The 20,099-nt window shown below is 34.8% G+C and overlaps 1 protein-coding gene and 1 long non-coding RNA gene across 5 annotated transcripts in view; one reads left to right on the forward strand and one right to left on the reverse strand.

The window, feature by feature from the left end:
* Positions 1 to 20,099, reverse strand: part of LOC149806026 (broad substrate specificity ATP-binding cassette transporter ABCG2-like) — a 111,926-nt gene that overhangs the window by 71,165 nt on the left and 20,662 nt on the right. For 2 of the 3 annotated variants that reach the window (XM_089950877.1, XM_089950875.1), the window contains exons 1-3: positions 8,926 to 9,308; positions 5,301 to 5,360; positions 2,554 to 2,668 (exon numbers count right to left, since the gene is read on the reverse strand). In XM_089950877.1, coding sequence (XP_089807003.1) covers positions 2,554 to 2,668; positions 5,301 to 5,360; positions 8,926 to 9,203 — 453 coding nt within the window. In that variant the 5' untranslated portion in view covers positions 9,204 to 9,308. Of the gene's footprint in view, positions 1 to 2,553; positions 2,669 to 5,300; positions 5,361 to 8,925; positions 9,309 to 20,099 lie in introns of those variants that run through there. The other variant, XM_089950876.1, reaches the window with a different exon arrangement.
* LOC149806027 (uncharacterized) lies at positions 12,051 to 15,968 on the forward strand. 2 transcript variants are annotated; one of them, XR_016415063.1, is made up of 2 exons: positions 12,051 to 12,280; positions 15,715 to 15,968. It is a non-coding gene; the product is annotated as an uncharacterized LOC149806027 (long non-coding RNA). The 2 variants fall into 2 exon arrangements; XR_016415061.1 differs by lacking the exon at positions 12,051 to 12,280 and adding an exon at positions 13,277 to 13,409.

Consider the following 20,099-nt stretch of genomic DNA (forward strand, 5'->3'; position numbering starts at 1 on the left):
AATGTCCAAAACTGTGCAGTATCAGGTGCCACTGTACAAACAATATATGCTGAGATTAAGCTGTACAGTGCAACTGTACAAACAATACATGCTTATATTAAGCTGTACAGTGCCACTATACAAACAATATATGCTGATATTAAGCTGTACAGTGCCACTGTACAAACCATACATGCTGATATTAAGCTGTACAGTGCCACTGTACAAACAATACATGCTGATATTAAGCTGTAGAGTACCACTGTACAAACAATACATGCTGATATTAAGCTGTACAGTGCCACTGTATAAACAATACATGCTGATATTAAGCTGTACAGTGCCACTGTACAAATACATGCTGAGATTAAGTTGTATAATAGAAACTTTTCCACCGCTGTCATATATGCTGGAGGAAATAATGTGGCACAAAGAGATCATGATTTGGAACTGACCAAAGAAATATATCAACAAATTTTGAGACATACATATACTCAAAATCCAAGATGTGATATAGTACTGTGTAAACTGGCACCACAAGAAGATAGAGATGTTTGGGATACAAATGAATCCAAAAGAAGATTAGCAAAATAATAGAACTGTAAACTGGTCTACAACTACCAGGATTTCATTACCAAAGATGGACTAGAGACTTTATGGTAAATATGACCTAATTCACCTTTCATATGAAGAACTAGAATGACTTGTCAAAAACATAAAGAAGTCATCAGAATTGTGAATAATTACAGTGATTTCATTTCATAAGAAAAATAAGAAACACACAACAAAATCAAAACATTGTGAACAAAGGTAAATAGCTCCAATATTATGGGCATTTAAGGACAAATCAAAGATGTAATCTGTCTGGTGAAATAAACCATACTGTTGCTGATTGTAGGAATAAGGGTATGGAATTAGTTGCTAAGATAGACCACAAAGCCAAAGATCACAACTCTGGTCAACAGGACACAGGCAATGATGCCATTACTGTTGCTGCCATCACTGGGGCAAAAAGCTTTATCCCAGACTCTTGTCAACTGATAAATCCCAAAGGATGTCTGGTAAATCCAGATCCCACTAATATAAACAAATTCAGCATCTTAACTTCTGCATATTGTGAATGCAGCAAATCTAGGCGTAGATGTAATTATTCCTCTTGCAGTAAAGAAGACAACAAAACCAAGATTTATACCAGGAATAAGCAGACTGTAAATACTGTACATTAAACAGGACTAAGAAAGAGCAGAAATGACAAAAATAACAGTAATACAAACAATTAAATGCAAGCAGAAACAAAACAAATAATATAAATGTCTGTAACAATAATTATGTCTCCTTGAATGCCCAAAATAGTTCAAGCAATCCTGGTCATGTTAAAGTTATGAATTTAGAAATTTCAGGGAAAGATGTCAATACAGATCATATAAATATTCAAGGCATCAGAGGGAAAATGGATCTGGTTAAACTCGTGTTAACTTCTCCAGATAACAATGTACATCTTCTTGGCATCTCAGAAACAAAACTGACTGAAGTCAAACTGAAAATTTTCTCTACATTCATACCCATTTGCCGAGACAGGAAGGCAGGAGGACTCCTAGCAAATGTAAAAAAAATGTTACAAGTTTACAAAAGAAGAATGGATCTTGAATCAAAGAATGCTGAATCAATATGGATTCAGATCACCCCAGAAAAAGTGGGTTTGATGAATAGTCATCAATTCTCATATGTTGACTCAAATGAAGATTTTGAATTTCAAATAGAAACAAATTATAAATGAAGAGAAAGAATTTTACACATTAGGTGACATAAATATGGACCTCCTAAATGAACAAATATAGAAACATTGGTAGGATTTGGTTGAACCTTTTGGGACTTTGCAATTCGTTAATGAACCCATTTGGGTAACATCCAATTCAAAACTCACTTATAGACCATATATACACAAATACTAAAGAAAATGTTTCAAGAATTTCTGTTCCAAAAATTGATTTAAGAAATCAATTTGCAATTTTTCTCAAAAGAAAAAATAACAACGTAGGAGAAAAGAATGTTCATAAAACTATCACACACAGGTCTTTTAAAACTTTCAATAATTAATTTTTTTTAAAGGAATGTGCGTGTGTGTGAACATATTATTAGCTTGTAATTTATTTGTACATAAGAGGGACTCAAGGTAGATTAGTTTCCCAATTTTTACTAAATAAGACACCATCTGAAAATAAAGTCTTTATTATTACATGTATTATTATTATTATTATTATTACTAAATCCATAGCTTCTGATTCTATTGTTTCCATTCTCCACTTTATCATTTAAGTAAAAATGTACTTTCCCTCTCACTATGTCTTGTGCTGGTTTCCAACAAAATCCATTATAGTTGTACTTCTTTAAACAGTATACATACTCACCAATACTTTAAAAAAAAACATCTTTCTAATGACAACTTAATACTCCTATTTATGACACATTTTCAGTCACTTTGATAGAAACGAGCAGCTGATGCTGAATATGAACTAAAATTGAAGCTGTGGTAAATATGTATAACCAAAAAAAAGGATGTAATTTTGAACTAACCTGAACCACATATCCCACCATGCACTTGAAGTTTTCGGGGAGTGGACAGCCATCAAGTAATAGGGTACCACTTAGTCCATTTGGGTTTTTTCTGCCAGCAAGCACATCCAGTAAGCTTGAAGGAGAATGCAAACAAAATTTCACATACCAGTATACAAGGAACCTTCCATTATCCAAAGCTAGATTATCCAAGTATTTGGTTAACTTGATAATGTAAATCAAACAATCCTCTTGGATAAGAGAGATTAATCCCTTGGGGATACTAATTTTCTGGGTATGCCATGGAGTCCATAAGAGTGAATAATCTGTATGATCTACATCCGGTTAATTTACATTTTATTGTATGTATCAGTAAAGACGTGATTATCCAAACTCTGGTCAAATGATAAGTTAATACAGGGATCTACTGCAACAGTTAGGTTATTTAGTGTTCGGGCAAACAGAAGAAAACAGAGTGACCTACGCTGATTTGACAGAATTCAAACCCAAACCCTTCTGGACACATGTCAGGCACACTAACTACTGAGGCGACCTGACCCTTGGCTCAATCAGTTGCCACATATAAAATGCAAGAGGGTGCATAATGTCTATTCTACATTCAGGAGCTATATAAAGCTTTATAAAGAAATAATTGGAAACACCACTCCTTCTGATCCCATCGGATGAATCCTGGACTCAAATAAATTAAGGAAAAGTCAGGAAGTCTTTTGGGTTTTTTTGGAGGGGAAAGTACTACATAAATAGTGTGTAAGGATTTAACAGGACTAACAGTATTAAAATCCTGTGGAAAAAACCCTTCCACTGTTAATTAAAATTTCTATAAATAGACCTTTTAACTCACTGCCACTGCTCAAGGAGAAGAGGCCAGATGGCTGGCTGGTACATGGGATTATGGCCAAGTGGTTGGTTGGACATATGGAGGTTATTACAATATCCCTGAATACCTTAAAAAAATCTGTAAAGGTGACTGATACCAAAAATAAAAAGGTGACTGATACCAAAAATAAGGAATCCCTCTTGAAAAGTCATTCTCTTTTTAATTTTTTCTCATAAAATATCAAATGTACCAAAAATTAAAATCTAGAATTACCAAAATCAACTTTTCAGAATGGAAGGTAATAAATCAGAATGATTGTCACAAAATGCAGGGTTCATTCTACGCAATGTCCTTGTGCCAGCCACCCTTAGTTTTCATCTTTGGTGCAAATAAGTTCGATTCATGGCACCTGTTAGACACCAGTTATTCTGTGTTTGGAATGAACAATATGACATGGCTGACTGGCATATGTATGTGTGTGTGTGTGTGTGTGTGTGTGTGTGTGTGTGTGTGTAATTTGGATTTTTAATGTTAACAATGTTTCAGTCATATCGCTAAGATGTCTGCAGTGTGACAGTTTATAGTGATGTCTAGCACTGGGGCATCATGACACAGGCATGTAGCATGACATCCCACCCAGTCACGTTATCCTGACACCAGGCCGACCAGTCCTAACACTAGTGTTGTTCCGATTATCGATTATAATCGATCATCAGTTGGTTGAGCGAACCAATAAGATAATCAACTGTGAAACTCCATAATCGATTATGTGTAAAGGGAGATTACTTTTTAGTTGCACGCAAAGGGAGACTACTTTTTAGTTGTATGTAAAGCACAAAGGTTAGTAAAACTCCCAGCAACTAAAGTTGACCTGAAATTTATTAATTCCCTTCACAACTACAAATATAAAACTATATGATATTTCATAGATGCAAAATTTCATAATTAGGAACATATAGCCATTATTACTTGATCAAGTTGTTAAATAGTTGAGTTAATAAATTTAAACACATTTTGATGATTTGTTTCAGTTTTAAATGCAACATTATTTGTAGTATTTGTAAACAATGACAAACAAGAAAACCATATCCTTCTACACTTAAAATTATAGACACATCACATACGAATGAAAGGATTTTGGGGGATTGTAGCAGTATTTCAGTTGCATATGACCTATCAGCCATAAAAAGTTGCTTTCATTTAACAAAGATGTAGAACAAAACTAACACAACACAATAGACAAAAATATAATATTATTATAAGGTTAAAGTATACATGTCATTAAAAGAGATTACTCCAGTACATTTACTAACATCTTGAACTATTGATCAAAGATATAATGATATAACTGAATAACAAACAAAAATTAAAATTTGCTCTTAGTAACCGATCATAATCGATTATCAGTTGGTTAAGTGGAACCGATTATCGATTATGAATTTCTGACCGATTCCCATCACTACCTAACACTAACCTCCTAATGCTGAGCAACAAGTGAGGCAGCTGCTAGAACCATTTCTGAAAGTCTTTGGTATGACTCAGCTAGGGATCGAACTCACATCCTCCCATATCTGAGGCGGACGCTCTAACCACTAGGCCACCGGAGCGGTGGTTGACAGGCATAAAATTAATGTGAATGCAAATAATATGTATGCATGAAATTGTTAAAGTATACTTGATCAAATTGAGGAAAAGATGTTTTTCAAGGAAGCACTATCTTATTACTAATTATCTCAACTTGCATATTGAACACATACCTTTGAAAAACATGTCAGACCTAGATCTTGCACTGTATTATGTGCTAGAGGAACTGGACCTACTTTGTTAGTCACATTTATTCATGGATAACTAGAGTAATCTGCCCCTAGATACACTGTAACTTTTGGAACTCTAGATTGTTGTAACTTTTTTTTAATACATATTTACTTACGAAGATTTTCCACTGCCAGTTGGGCCCAAAATGGCATTCATTCCTGGCCAAAAACTCGCACTGGAATAATAAGAAGAAGAACAACAATAACAATATCAACAAGAAGACCCAGTTGGCCTAAGATTGCTCACTTGCTTTTACATATATATGTTCCTAAAAGCCAAAAGCAAGTTGGACAAGAAATCTGAATTATTATTCAGGCTGCAGTGCATGCACATATACGCAGCTTAGTTTAATTTATTACCTGTAAACTTCTACAAAATCAGTAAATGTGTAAATAAACATGCTAGTGTCTTCTCTGTACAAAAGTTGATATCAATGTCAGTTATATGACAATCATATGTGACTTACTTCTCATGAGTACATTCCAAACTAACTAGTGGATTAAACAGATGCATAGATGACTTGCAGCAGATGAAACCATTATCACTCAATTCTGTCTGGTTCATCTCAAAATCTACTTCAAAAAGTTCAAAACACAGCTGCTCAGATCATACTTAGAGTACCAAGATCAGAGCACACCTCCCTGCTGCTCTGTACCATACACTGGCTATCCATTTGATCCAGAATCAAACACAAAATTTGTTCTCTGTGCTTTGTTTCACTGACAAACTCCAGTCCAACATACCTAACCGACCTCACCCATTTGTACACACCAGCAAGATACTTACGCTCCTCTTCTGACAATCGTATACTCATTATTCCAAGTATGAAAACAAAGTCATATGGACAACATTCTTTTGCATACCAGGGCCCAGCAATGTGGAATGAATTGCCCACTGAACTTAGACACAAAGACACAGTGATCCCATTCAAGACTGCTCTTAAAACTCAATTATTTCAACTGCAAGAACAAAACTTAAAAACCTAATAATGTTCTCTACCTTAAATATTTCCAGCATTTTTTGTTTTCTAATTTCATGGTGGTTTTTTTTGTAATAATATCATTATATATGTGTTTTTTTATGTTATAGGTGTTGTCTAATGTTGTAAAGTGCTTAGAGCTTCTAAAGATTAGGTGCTATACAAAGTCCTCATTATTATTATTATTATTATTATACTGGAGAAAATGGTTGTGAAACTATATTGGCGAAAGAACCTGTAGAACTTATAGAAACACAGCCAAAGAAAGGACCTGCAGAATCTTTGGATAAACCAGCAGAGAATTTCACCGGTGACTCAAAATGCCATCATCAATTACCATTTAGGAGTACAAGGAGTATTCAAAGGACAACCGTAATGATGATTCCACAGCATTTTCAAATAAAACTCAAAACTTGGGTATATCAAGTCTATCAAAGATAGATATCAAATGTGCATTTTTAAATGTTTGCGGTCTTAAAGGTAAACTCTTTTACCCTGATTTTGGAGAACTCGCCCAAAAATATGATATTTTTTGTGTTTGTGAAACAAAGCTAGACAATTTTGATACAAATGAATTGTGTGGATATACTTATTGGTCTAAAAATCGAAAGAAAGATATCTCATAAGAGTGGCAAATTGGGAATATTGGTAAATAATTGTATTTCTCCTTTTATAAGTATCACTGAATCTGAACCAGATTACATACCTTGGTTTAAAGTTGAAAAAACTGGTTTTCAAACTGACATTAATTTAGGTATCATATATGTTCTTCCATCTGATTCAAGGTTATATATTGAAGAAGAAATTGATATTTTCGCATTAAAAATTACTAATAGGTGTACAATGAACAAAAATGTTTTTAATGGGAGACTTTAATGCAAGAACTCATAACATAAATGAATATCTGGAATTAGACGAGTTCCTTCCACAACACTTTAATTTATGTGCTGATTGTGCAGTTTTTCAATGATATACCATAAATTGCCTAAGAAACGAGAAACACTGGTCTGAAGTTTGGGGATTTGAAAGTATCACAATTATTGAAAATCTGCAAACCAAATTAATAAGAAGTATCATAAAGCTGTGGAACAGTAATCCTATGTATATGCTATATACAGAACTAGGGTGGAAACCTACTGATATTATTAACAGATCATGAAATATAGGATTTTGGATGTCCATTATCAATGATACATGAACTAAATTCTCTAAATGTTGCTACTAGCAGGCTCAAGATTATTTTGGATGATTTCTATTATCTGATATTGAGCATAGTTTATGTTGTCTATATAAAACCTATACTTTGACTTTGCCATACCCATTTTTGGGGAGTGTGTATATAATACCCGACCAATGGACAGGGATGTATAATGATCAAAATAAAATGAGTAACTGCCATTTAAAGGTATGTGTAGTCAAATTCTTAAATATTACACCCACTGCTGAAACAATCAGTACTGAATGCCTATATGACTTGTATGGCTTTTACTTTGTTGGGGGAGCGGCTATTTGCATAGCCACCATGTGCTAACTTATGGAAAGACAACTGGCACTGCCACCGTTAGCCCACACTAGAAAAGATTATCTGCATGGAGACCAGTCAAAGCATTAGGATCAAGCCTAAAATATTGCACTAATTCATAACACACACCCATTAATACCATGACAGGTTTGGCATCTGATTTATCAAGCTTAAAACGCCATTGAAAAAAGGAAATTGTTCCATAGTATCTATTTTGTATGGCAGCCATGGACTAAATTTTGCACTGCTGCATTCACTGACAATATTCATAATGATACTGGTGTGTCTCAAAGTTTGTATTAGAATAGTTATCATATGGTGTGCACAAAAAATACATGACTAATCAATCAATTAGTGGGTTCCCCCATGAGAAAACAAATATGGATAATTAAAATTTTCATTAACAGTCTAAGATTTTGTTATCAATAGAGAGCCATGATGTAAGTAAAGAATTAAATATTAATCACTGTGGCTAAATGGAAATATGTCAACAGGTAATGCAAAGACCAGAATGGAGTCCAACTTTTTTTTATAAGTCTAAGCTTTTCTTTTGAATAAAGAAAGAATTGTGTTACATTTACTGAAAGAATGTACATTTTAAGTCGATGCTTTGTTACCGTGACTTAAGAAAGAATTATATTACATAGATCTACTGTGTGAATGCACAGGTGGCTGACGCAAGCTAAATGCTGAAAAAAGGTCAATAGCCTAAAGAAAAAAAAGCAAAGTGACAAAAGTTCATCAGAATTATTCATATTATCCGTTCTGATACTGGACTTGGTATGATTGTTTTTTTTTTCTTCCTTCAACCTGTTGTTTTTTTAAACTTCAAGATTTTGCTTGCGTCAGCACCAATGTGCAGAAAGCACTGTACTAGCTTTAACCATTGTGATTTGCATAAATGGACTTAAAGGTGATCATTATAAAAAAGGGGTATATATTTCGCTGATCAGGTAGCCGCACGAATAGCTTCAAGTAAATAATACATAAATTATATAAATAACGACAGTGCCAATTGTCTTTCCTACAAGGGCTCGTGTCGTTGCTTACAATCTACATGTCATATGACAGGTCGCTTGTAAGCAACGATACGAGCCCTTGTAATCTTTCCCAGTTAAGATAAACGGCAAATGTACCCTTGGCCTTCTTCACCACTCTCCCTGACCAAGTCCAAGGATAAAACCTGCAAGTCACGATAAATAATATTTATAAGCACAAAAAGTATATCTATATACTAACTGTATGTTTTTCAAGATCCTCTTTTCCACTGTTCTGCCGCAGCATGTTTTGGTCTTGACAGGGACACTGTAATTTATATCGTGGACAGTAAGAATGGACCCTTCACCATGACTTGAACTAACCGCTGGCGGGCGATCTGGAATTGATTCTACCGGTATCTGCACAAATCCTTGCCTTGGACCGTTCTGCGACCCGTAATAATTCTGTGTTCCATCCAGCAGTTGCTCCTGATGCAAATAAACAGGGTTTTTATCTATGAAACCGTTCTTTGAATCCATATATTTCCTGCGCTGCGAATGTCCTTATATATATATATATACAGTCTTCAATTCAAAACAACCCCATTTTATCGTGACTGATAAGACAACGGGTGCATAACAACTACACGTGCCAGTTAAACGTGACTGATGAAAGACATTGGTTGTGTAAGCTAAGCACGGGGCTCTTCAGGGTCACAGACAACACAACCAGAACTTTTTGTTACTATGGTTCCACTCATTCGGACATTTCCGGGCTACTTCACTTGAACGACCCAATATAGACGGCGAATCGTTAGGGTCAATCGTCCGTGGTGCTACTGATGCTTAACAAAATGCATGATCACACACACACACACACACTATATTTTTGACACCATAACAGTTCACACGTTAATTACCCCAAAAAAATCATTGTTAGTGTCTCCGAACAAACTGTCCACAGGTGGCTGACGCGAGCTTAATGTTGAAAATACTAAATAAATAAAAATTCAATAACCTGAAGGAACATATACTAAGTGACAAAATTACCTCAGACTACCCCCATGCCTGTTCTGACATAGGACACTATTGATCATACAATAAAAGTCTCTTTAGATAGTGTAATAGATAAGGGGCCTACGTCAGAAGTCAAATGTTTTGCGTGTAATTTTGAAAAACTTCATGTGTTTGGTATGTAAGTTTTGAAAAGCTGCAAAAACAAAGTAACAAAGAAACAATAATAAATTATTATTATTATTATTATTATTATTATTATTATTATTATTTTCATGATGTCTGAATGTATGTGGGAAATTTGACTCCCTAAATGGTTTGAGTGTGTGAGAGAGAGAGAGAGAGAGGAGAATACGTGTGAATATCTCATCACAGTAAAAAGAAATACAAAACAACATATCAAGACACTTTCTTTTTATTGTATATATTCCTTTACAAAACATTACATATAAATTTCAAGATCACTTTACAAAAAAAATCCCAAAGGTATATCCTTCACATGAGGAAATAGTCATATATTTGACTCAAAGAATATCTACCTTAACAAAGATCCATCCACAGAAAATCCGGTCTTTGTAAACTCGCACAATTATGAATTGAGCAAATATCGTGTTTCTTTGCCATTCGTCAAGATAATATTCTAAAACCACAACCCATACAGTGGGCAAATGTTTTCATTCATCACAAGTCTAAGATATATATATATATATATATATAATTTTATAGTCAACCTATATTTATATAAATAGTTTTGTAGTTAAGCTTGCCTTCTGCAAAGGTATAGCGTGAACTCGGTCTTGTATCGGACGGTCAAAATTCCTTTGAGGCAGATTCGACTGTGAAGGGATTGAAAATTTCGTCAATTAATGAGAACGTTTTTACCGATAAACAAAAATCATGTCTTAGATTTTGTAGACATCGCAGTGAACCATATTACCTAAAAATTGATTTTTCACAGCAGCAATATTTAGATACAATTTTGTTAAAATTAATGAGCTTGGGGATGTATGAAGCTTTGATTTGTATTACGCTGTAAACTTGTGAGTTTGTAAAAACTTAAAACACGTTTATAATACTGTAGGACTTTTATCTGTTCAAGTTTTTGAAAACAGTAGATATAATGTTAGAATTGTCTCATGATACATGTAACGTTGCGAGTTTGTGCAAGTTCTCAAAACGGCAAAACTCGGTGCACATAGTTTTTATTTTTACCTACACAAACATACACAGTGAGAGATGATCCATATCAAGAGATTTAACTTAGTAATATTGCAATCAACACTCATGAAAAGATCACGTCGTTTTAACGAGAAACCAGAAGCAACGTGACGAGGACGTTCGATGCCTTTGAAGCAAAGTCTCAGATTCCATCAGAGAAAGCAGTGGTATCATTACATATTTCTGGGAATCGATATTAGAGAAATTGAAACTTTAGTGCCGACCTAAAGTTATTTATGGAGACTATCCATCATTCACAACAATAAGTCTTCCATGTGTCTCGAACTAGTGCACCGGCATAATTAACTTGTTCCCCAAAAATCGAGAAAATTTAACAAGTTTGGCAATCGAATGACGAATTTAACATCAACGATGGAAAAGTTACTCTTCACATCACGCACGTGTCACGTGCAAGGAAATGCTAAAAAATGTGGATGAACTTTTTATTATCAAATATCGTATCGCCCAGATTATTAAATATTAATGTCAGATTTTTTTTTAGCCAGTTCATGGTGGTTCCAGCTTGTGCTGAAAAGAACGATACGGCAGAATGGAAAATATCATGAGCGAAAATTAAACAAACGGAAGAACCCCAACAACGGAGGTCAGAAGCAGTTTTTCTGCAGCATTCTGGCTTGTTTAGAAAGAGATGGTGTGGTGAGTTCCTGAAATACAGAAACTTCAAAAACGCGTAGGCCGTATTAATCCTAATCTCACCAATATGTTCCATGTATAACCGACTCTTAGATTTCAACAATGTCGTAAAAACTGAATAAAAACACACAAAAAGCGTTAACAGCTAAGGGGATTGAAGAGCATAAAGAATCAAAAGAAATATTTAAATCGTTGTCTGTTCATATTTCCGACCAGTAAGACAACCATGTTGACTAATTTTACTCCTATTGCACGTAATTTACAACACGAACCCTAGAGCAGTATTGAACAGTCGATGTTTTTATTGAGTGTCATCAACTACATGCATACACATTTAGCCATCATTTACTATAATCATATCCATGCCATTTATCGTGCAGCTAAAGGCCAAAACAAAAGTGTACGTCTACAATATGTACGACAACAAGAGACATCAACTAAACCTGTTTGCCATCGATGATCTATTCCTGCTACACTCGTTTGGCGTCCGGAAACGTTTCGTCGAATGAGTTTGTGTCATGTGTACGTCGATGGTTCTTGTGACCATTGTCGTACAGCAGGCACACGTACATTTCTGTGTGGTTTTAGCTGCACAATACAATATTTTGAATTCCTCCTTGACAAGTGATATTGCGAGGATTATGCTCTGCACTGTTCGAATACTCCTCTTGGGTTCTTGTGGTAATTGGGATTGTTGTGCACCACATGTCCGACTTGCAATAGGAGCAGAGGTATTCATTTATTCTTTGGTCGTTCTTGTTCCTTTCTTTTTGTTCAGTTCTGTTTACCTTTTGTTTTTTTTTTTTTTCTTTTTTTTGTTGTTGTTGTTGTTTTTGTTTATCTCGTCTGCTGAAGATAGTGTTGATAATCTTTTTTGAGTTATAAATAAATGAGTAAATTTTGGGCATTTTTATATCATTGATGTTTTGTCTTAAAATCTGCAGGGTGGGAGAGTACATGCTGGAATTGGGGGGGGGGGCGGAATTAGCTTGAAACAATAGTAGTCTAGACTTAGTCTACGTACATTGGTTTTAAATGGTATTATCATAATTATTTAAACAATTTATTCGCATAGCTTAGTTTTGTTTTATACGTGTAGGTTGAGGTCAGCCGGTATGCATTTCTTAACTGAACTATTCTTTCAATTTTACAAAATAAGACGCAGTTGTCAAACAGACAGTGAAAAAGCTATGGTTCCTCCATGTTTGCTTTCATCACCTGGCATCAAAACTCATGATAGTTGGTATAAATAATCCAAAATGTACATATAGGGACAATTCAATCGCACAAACGTAAATGTATATTAACTTGGGAATCTTATTTCCACATTATGAATCGTATTGAACAAATATGTACTTCAGTTAACGGAATTCAAAAGTATAATAACCAGCATTATTTGATTAGAGCTCATTACAGAATTTACTGTTTAGAAAGTAAAGAAATATTAATTCTTAAATGTTGGTTCTTCATTAAAACATAGACATACACACAAGCACGGTATAACGCTACTACGAGAAGAGTGTGAACTTGATCAGTCAAGGTAATATTGTATTGAAATACTCCGTTATAGTTACATACCTAGGTAGTGTTCGTTTTCTCCAAACATTCTATTTTAAATTTCAAGCGATAAATCAATGACAGTTTTCAGCAGTTTGAATCATTTGGTATAGAACCAAGATCCCTACCTGTGCCATTTCTGAACACATGATAAACTACCCACCCAAGGGAAGCTACTGATAAGCTTTCTCACATATCCACATTGATCGAGACTCGAACCCACGCGGACAGAGCGAGATGACAGTGATTTGTACAGGCGATCTCCTTAGAGCACTCGGAACACCTTCCCCCACCTCCAGTAGAGTATGTGCCTTGCAGGGAAAAAAAGCTATTCTCTCTCTCTCTCTCTCTCTCTCTCTCTCATTTGCCCTCGACCCAGTACCTTGCAAACATGAGCTTTTCATAGTCGAATATGAACATGTCCTGGGACGTTAGCAAGAGATCTTACTCAATCCTGAGCCCATTATATTTTGTTTTGTTTTGTTTTGGTGTTTATTTGTTTGTTTAAATAACTTATCGCATAAACTCAAGTAGTTTGATCTGCGGTAAAGCAGGTTCTTTACTTTTTCTGTGTAGTGTGAAAATTAACCTGTCCATGATTCGAAATTTTCAGAAGGAATTCATTTTAACTTATGAAAGAAAAATTAATATAACTGTACCCGTAGTTAATTGTGACATATTCCTGTGACTTTTCGCCGTTACTTTTTCTTTCACGTTTTTTCTTGTATCTTTCTTTCTTGGATCTCCTATCCCCACCCTGCCCCTTACAGATATCAAAGAAATCCATTAGATCCCGTCTGGGACCCGTCCAACCCCACCCCTGCTGACTGCAGAGAAGCCATGAAACATTGAGGTCGACTAGGGTACAATCCAAGCCAGTTTTTCATCCTAAAACTGTTGTTAGCAAACTGCCAAATTCCATGTGTATTTTTCCCATAATACCTACAAAAATGTGCACCCTATCATGAGAATGTCCAAATAGTCATTCTAACTTCAATGACTGGATCAAAATTGTTACCATACATGAATGTTTTTTTAAACTTTTTGCTACATCCTTCTCCCTACAGTTAAAGAAATAACCCATCTCCATTTGGCCTCAAATGTTTGCATACAAGTCAGAACATGCATGTATTTCGATAGCCAGGATTTTTAGCTCGTTATAAAATACACATAAACACACGTGGCTCGTTACCTAATACCAGATAAATACATGTGGCTTGTGATATGATACCTATAAATGTACATGACTCGTTACACAATACCTACATATACGGATTATTGGGGTACTCGGGTACTCATTTAACCTCGCGAACAAAAACTGGAACGTTGACGTTACATGTGTGGTCGGCTGCGAAGGTTGAACGGTTAAGATTAGCAAATAAATTATGGACAATAATCTAGCATATAAATCATAAACATTGATCAACTCTCTGAGAGGCTAATCGACTATCGCAGTCTATGATGTTGCTATTATTCATTTCAGTCCAACGGCGCAACTTTTGATCTGTCAGTAGAAAAAGTATTTAAGTAATCTAGTGTCGTATGAGGTCATACTTCGCATGTCATTCACATCAAAAACGTGATTAAGTAACGTGTTAATAGTTGCAACTAACGTATTCAAACATGCATCTAGAGTATTAGACATTATTTCCAACGCGTTAGGAATTTGTAAAGCTTTAAAAGTATGGTTAAGGTATTCGATTTTATTTCAACGCTTTAATTGCGATATGGAAACGCATCAGAAACCATAATGCGATAGAGATTAATGCTGTGTCCAATTAGAACGGGGTTTTTCATGTTTCTCGGTGTGATGTCTCTATAGCTTCTTTCAAAATCCGTATTTTGTTTTAGCATGGTTTAAAAGTGGTTATGAGTTTCAAAATTATTATTGTTTTAACTTTTGCGGATTTTTTTCAGATATCTTTATGTTGAATTGAAATAGCTTTTTGGCCTATTACGCTTGTTCCATCTTCCATAATAAATTTTTCTTTGTTTTAATGTAATTTCTCTTTTCGAGATTAAGGAAATATTTTTGTATTTGTATTCGCTAGGTTCATACCGCCTTGCTTTTGATCTCGATAATATATTTTCCACATTTCTTTTCATCGTTTCATCTAAGTCTGTTGTTTTTTTTTTATTTGTTTTTTTTTTTGGGGGGGGGGTTCTATAATAGTTAAGTTGTTACTTTGATTCACTAAAGTATATCAGGTGTGTATTTCAACTTCAATTTTCCATATTTTGTTGGGTCATGTTTTGTCTTGGCCATTGAATACCCAATTTATTCTGAATTATTTAAAGGATTTCAAAACAAAAACTGATCATTTCAAGTCAGTTTTACCTAAAGTGGGTTTTTCTTATCATCTTCATAATACTATTTTTTTTGACTGTTTTGTTCATTAATTCTTGTTTTAAAAAATCCTATATTTATTTTCTTTTAATTAATTGAAATTGAATTTTCAGTATCCAGAACCTCTAGGTAATGTACATATAGACACTTTTAGTGTTGTTGCTGAAAGATCTGTTTAATAACATGGAATAATAGATGAGACCATAGAATTTGAAAAGTCTTCGGAGAGTAACAAATAATCCAGTCTACTCTATTTTTCAGGGTTTGCAGGTCGCGAAAGTAAATACTCTACTGTCAGATTTTTCTGTTCAGCATGGATGTAAAAGTCAAATTGATCTTGGTGTCCTGGAGTACTGTTCGGGCCACGGAGTACTGTTCGGGCCATGGAGTATCTGGCCATGGAGTACTGTTTTTCATGAGGGATGTTATGAGAATCGAGCTCTGTGTCCTGAACAGCATTCATTTTGTCGAAATTTGTAATATTCTCATTTAAATGAATAAAAACAACATCATCATCATTGTCATCATTATCACCATATAAATTCACTAGCGTAAATATCTGTCCATTAACTTTATAAATAAAAGAGAGCGTATCTGCCCTGGCAATAACATCGGTCTCTGTGAATAAGAAATTCAAAGTTACTTCTCAAAAGGATAGCAACCCCAGCTCTAATTAGATCAATTTGGGGCTAAAACTCATTTATAACCCAAATTCAGCTTCCAGTTACTTCCCAGTCTCAACTGTGCTACGTGTATCTTGTAAACATATAATGGATGTATTCTTCTGTTGATATTATGACTCTACGGTTTTAAAATAAGTGATAGAAATCTGTGAGAAATAAACAAGTTTTATAAAATTCAGCACATAATTTATTTCCCAAGAATTCAAAATTAAAGATGTAAAAAGAACTTAGGATTTTGCGAAATAAATCCCAAATAAGTATAGAATTTCGAACACAAGTCCTAATGATTAAAGTTCTGAGCAAACTTTGGTGTCATTCTAAAATAAATCTAATGCTGGAAGTGTTGATGTGCTTTGGTGGCCTGTGTCTTAGTGATGTGCCAAACGTCTTATGTTGAATCACAATAATATAATCTAAGAATATATCCTTATTTGAATTCCCATGTCATTTCCCAGTTCTTTCCAAGACTATAGTTTTAGATAAGTACTTTGTATTTCCAGTGAATAAATAATTTCAATAAATAAATTCCAGCCCAAATAAATAATATCTTTTAAAATAATATTATATAGTCCTCTGCTTGACTTCAGGTAACAGTGAATATCAGATACACATTAAAAAAACTATTACCTTATGGAAAATATCATTCAGGAAGGCACACATTGTCCACAAGATAAAAGCTTAGTTATAATTAGAAAGTCTATTACTAAAATTATAATAAAGAACATAGTAAACACAATGTCATTGACTCAGAATAAGATAATAATCATAGCTAGCACATATTCATAGAGAAAATATTAGCTCTGTATTAGTTGTCTACAGAAAAAAACTAAAAAACTTATTCAAGTCGGGTAAAAACTGAATTTGAGTTTGGATAAGGTGAAGTCCAAAATACAATTATCCATAGCAGATAATAAAATAATAATTTTATTTCTAAAAAAGACATGACTAACAAAGAAACAATGCAGATTAAATATGCGTAACACCCAGGAAAAAATAGATCTCCTTTTGAAGTTGGAACTGTGTAAACTCCCAACATTCACTGACAACATTTTAATCGGGGTATACATCATTTAATTATAATTTGAATCAAACTTGCATATATAATTGTGCATTGTACAACTGGTGTAATGAAAAAACACTGACCTTAAGATACACGAGATGTTTTAAAAAACAACAACAGATAAGTGTAGTACAATGTCCTGTACCACTGTCTGAATATATGAAGCTGCCCATAATAGAGAGACACGAGGTCTGAAGTACACTGTAATGTTGGTATAGTTATTAACTTTTAACATCAATACAGTAAGGATAAAAATATTAAGTCAAATATCTTTACTTAGTCAATAAATCCATGATCTAATCCTTTTTAAACTGAAAATAAATTTAATGACCAAATTTTATCTTAAAAATATGAAATAATTTAGTAACCAAATTTGAAGGAATTCTTGAAATAAAAACACATTTTCGAAACTTTTCTTTTAAGTCAGAGTGTCTATTTTAACCTTTTCATACACCAACATCACTCAAGAAAATTTAGAATTTATGAAGGACTCACCCATAATCATCTGTTTATACTGATAATAGAATGGGGACGATTAGCAATGGTACATATAAACAGCAGTACAAAAAGACATATTTGAACATGGCACAAAAATTCCTCACCCCCCCCAAAAGAAACAAACATATATGCATTCATAACAAATGACATTATTCGCACTGTGCCTAAGAATGCAGAACCAGAAAATTTGTGACCAACATGAAAATCAAGACTCATATGTGTAAAAAATTGACTGAAAGATTCCTCTTTTTCCCTCAACGATAGTCTCTTTTCAAACTTAGAATATACACAGCTCAAACTGAAACTATATACATCCCTTCTGGTACAAAGTTTACAAGTCCAAGTGAATCCAGAATCCATCGAGAAAAATATTTCACTCATGGATTGGGTTTGATTGTTTGAACGTGTCGGTGATGTCATCCAAAATGTCAAATTTGTACCGTTTACCAGCTTTTGTTTTTGTTGCACACACGAAAATTGTGTTACGAGTCTACGCTCTTAAAATAGGTAACAGAAAAAGTGAAGACAACAAGCTTTGTAAAATTAAACAAATAACGTATTTCCCAAGACTAAAAGTAAAAAAATATACGAAAAAAGAGCTTACAGCATTGCGAATTAAATCTAAATTGTAATCAAAGAATTAAAAAACACAAGTCGTATGAATGAAAAGTTCTAAGTGAATCTCAGTTCAAATCCCAATGAAATTCAAGATGAAAGGCGATGACATATGTAATAGCTAGCGTTAGTAGTGAATAGGGACACTCTAGGGACTAGGGGACTTCCATGTTAAAAAGGGTATATCCACTCTGGGGACTATGTAAAATTTAACATAGGAGAAAAAAATATCCACTCTGGGGACTATGTATTTTAACATGGGAGAAAAAAAAATATCCATTCTAGGGACAAGGGGAATTGAACATGGGAATAGAGTTTGGGCCTGTCTAGGGACAAGGGGAATGGAACATGGGAATACTGTGTGAGCCTATCTAGGGACAAGGGGAAATGGAACAGGGTCGGGACCCTATTTTAATACGGTCCCGATCTGATGGGTCTATGGAAAGGGAACAGGCAAAAAATTTAAACAGGGAGGGGGGGTCTCTATTTTTTTTTTTAAAATAAAAAAAATAAAAAATTGGGCTAGGCAATTGAAAGTCAAGATCTTTTCGAGACCTATGAGTGGCCCTGAAAAGGGCCTTTGGGTTTATGTTAATATGCCCTTAACATAAAGGGCATCTGCGACATCTTCTTCGTCTTAGGCTTCGTTTAATGGTAGGTCCATAGACTAAAACTCTTTTGAGGCATCCTTGCCTCTCCACGTAAATCCTACGTATCCATAGGCTGGTGTCGGTCCTATGGACAACTGTCCACTTGGATCGGACATACATCGGTATGTCCGTCCTGAACATAATCGAAGACACAAGCGTAGAAGATTGAACGTCGGTCCACATGTTGAGGCGCCGAGAACAGGTGAATCAATGCAGTGAACTGCGCTTATTTATAGCGAGAGAAAGGATTGAAACGAATTGAGTTCATTGACCAATCCAAACACGCGTTACAAAATTCAGTCATGGGCCGTCCAATCGGAAGAGAGCAGTATGTGACGTCACGTGGTCTATATAGATTCGCTAGCGCCTGTGTGCGGTCAATCCATGCGACAGTCTTTCAACATGACGGAAACTCAGAAAACGATCAATTGGGGTGCACCAGCAGTGGAGACCGCCCAAGGGAACCCGGACTTACTTTCAGAAAAGGTGAATTGGGATTTTGTGGATTTTCTTACCTCGCAAGAATTTGTTCCGGAACCTTCGTCTCCTTCATTACCGCACGTGGAGAATTTTAGACAGAGACAGAAAAAAGAATTGGAGAAATTTATACAGCAGCAAAAGGAAGCGGAACAAGCTTTTCTCCTACAGCAACAACAGCAAGAAGAAGAGGTAAGAAAAAAACAACAAGAAGAAGCAGCAGCAAAGAAACAAGGGTGTGAAAATCAAACTGTCACGGTACTGTTAGACATTTTAGCGGAGTTAAGAAGTCTGAAACAAATGTATCAGACTTCTTTATTACGACCGAAGAGAATACGACCTTCCCGAGCTAAACACGCCAACCCTGTGACTAAGCCTACCGTGCCACCTTTAGTGATTTCAACCAAATCATCATCATCATCAACAGTACGCAGTCCAAAAGTAGGCCTTGGCCGTGGCAAAGGCTTAAGACAGTTAAAGTTGATTGCTTAAACTCACCCCTACACCAAGAAAAGGCCCTTTTCAGGGCCACCCACGTCTCTCGAAAAGAGATAGACTTTCAATTGCCAACATCCATTCAAACTAAAAAAAAAAAAAAAAAAAAAAAAAAAAAACAAACATTTTACCCCTATAGTACGTGTAGTATGAGTGTGTGAGTGTACG

This window comes from Sinohyriopsis cumingii, chromosome 2 (assembly GCF_028554795.1).
Source record: "Sinohyriopsis cumingii isolate HCF-2022 chromosome 2, ASM2855479v2, whole genome shotgun sequence".
Lineage (NCBI taxonomy): Eukaryota > Metazoa > Mollusca > Bivalvia > Unionida > Unionidae > Sinohyriopsis > Sinohyriopsis cumingii.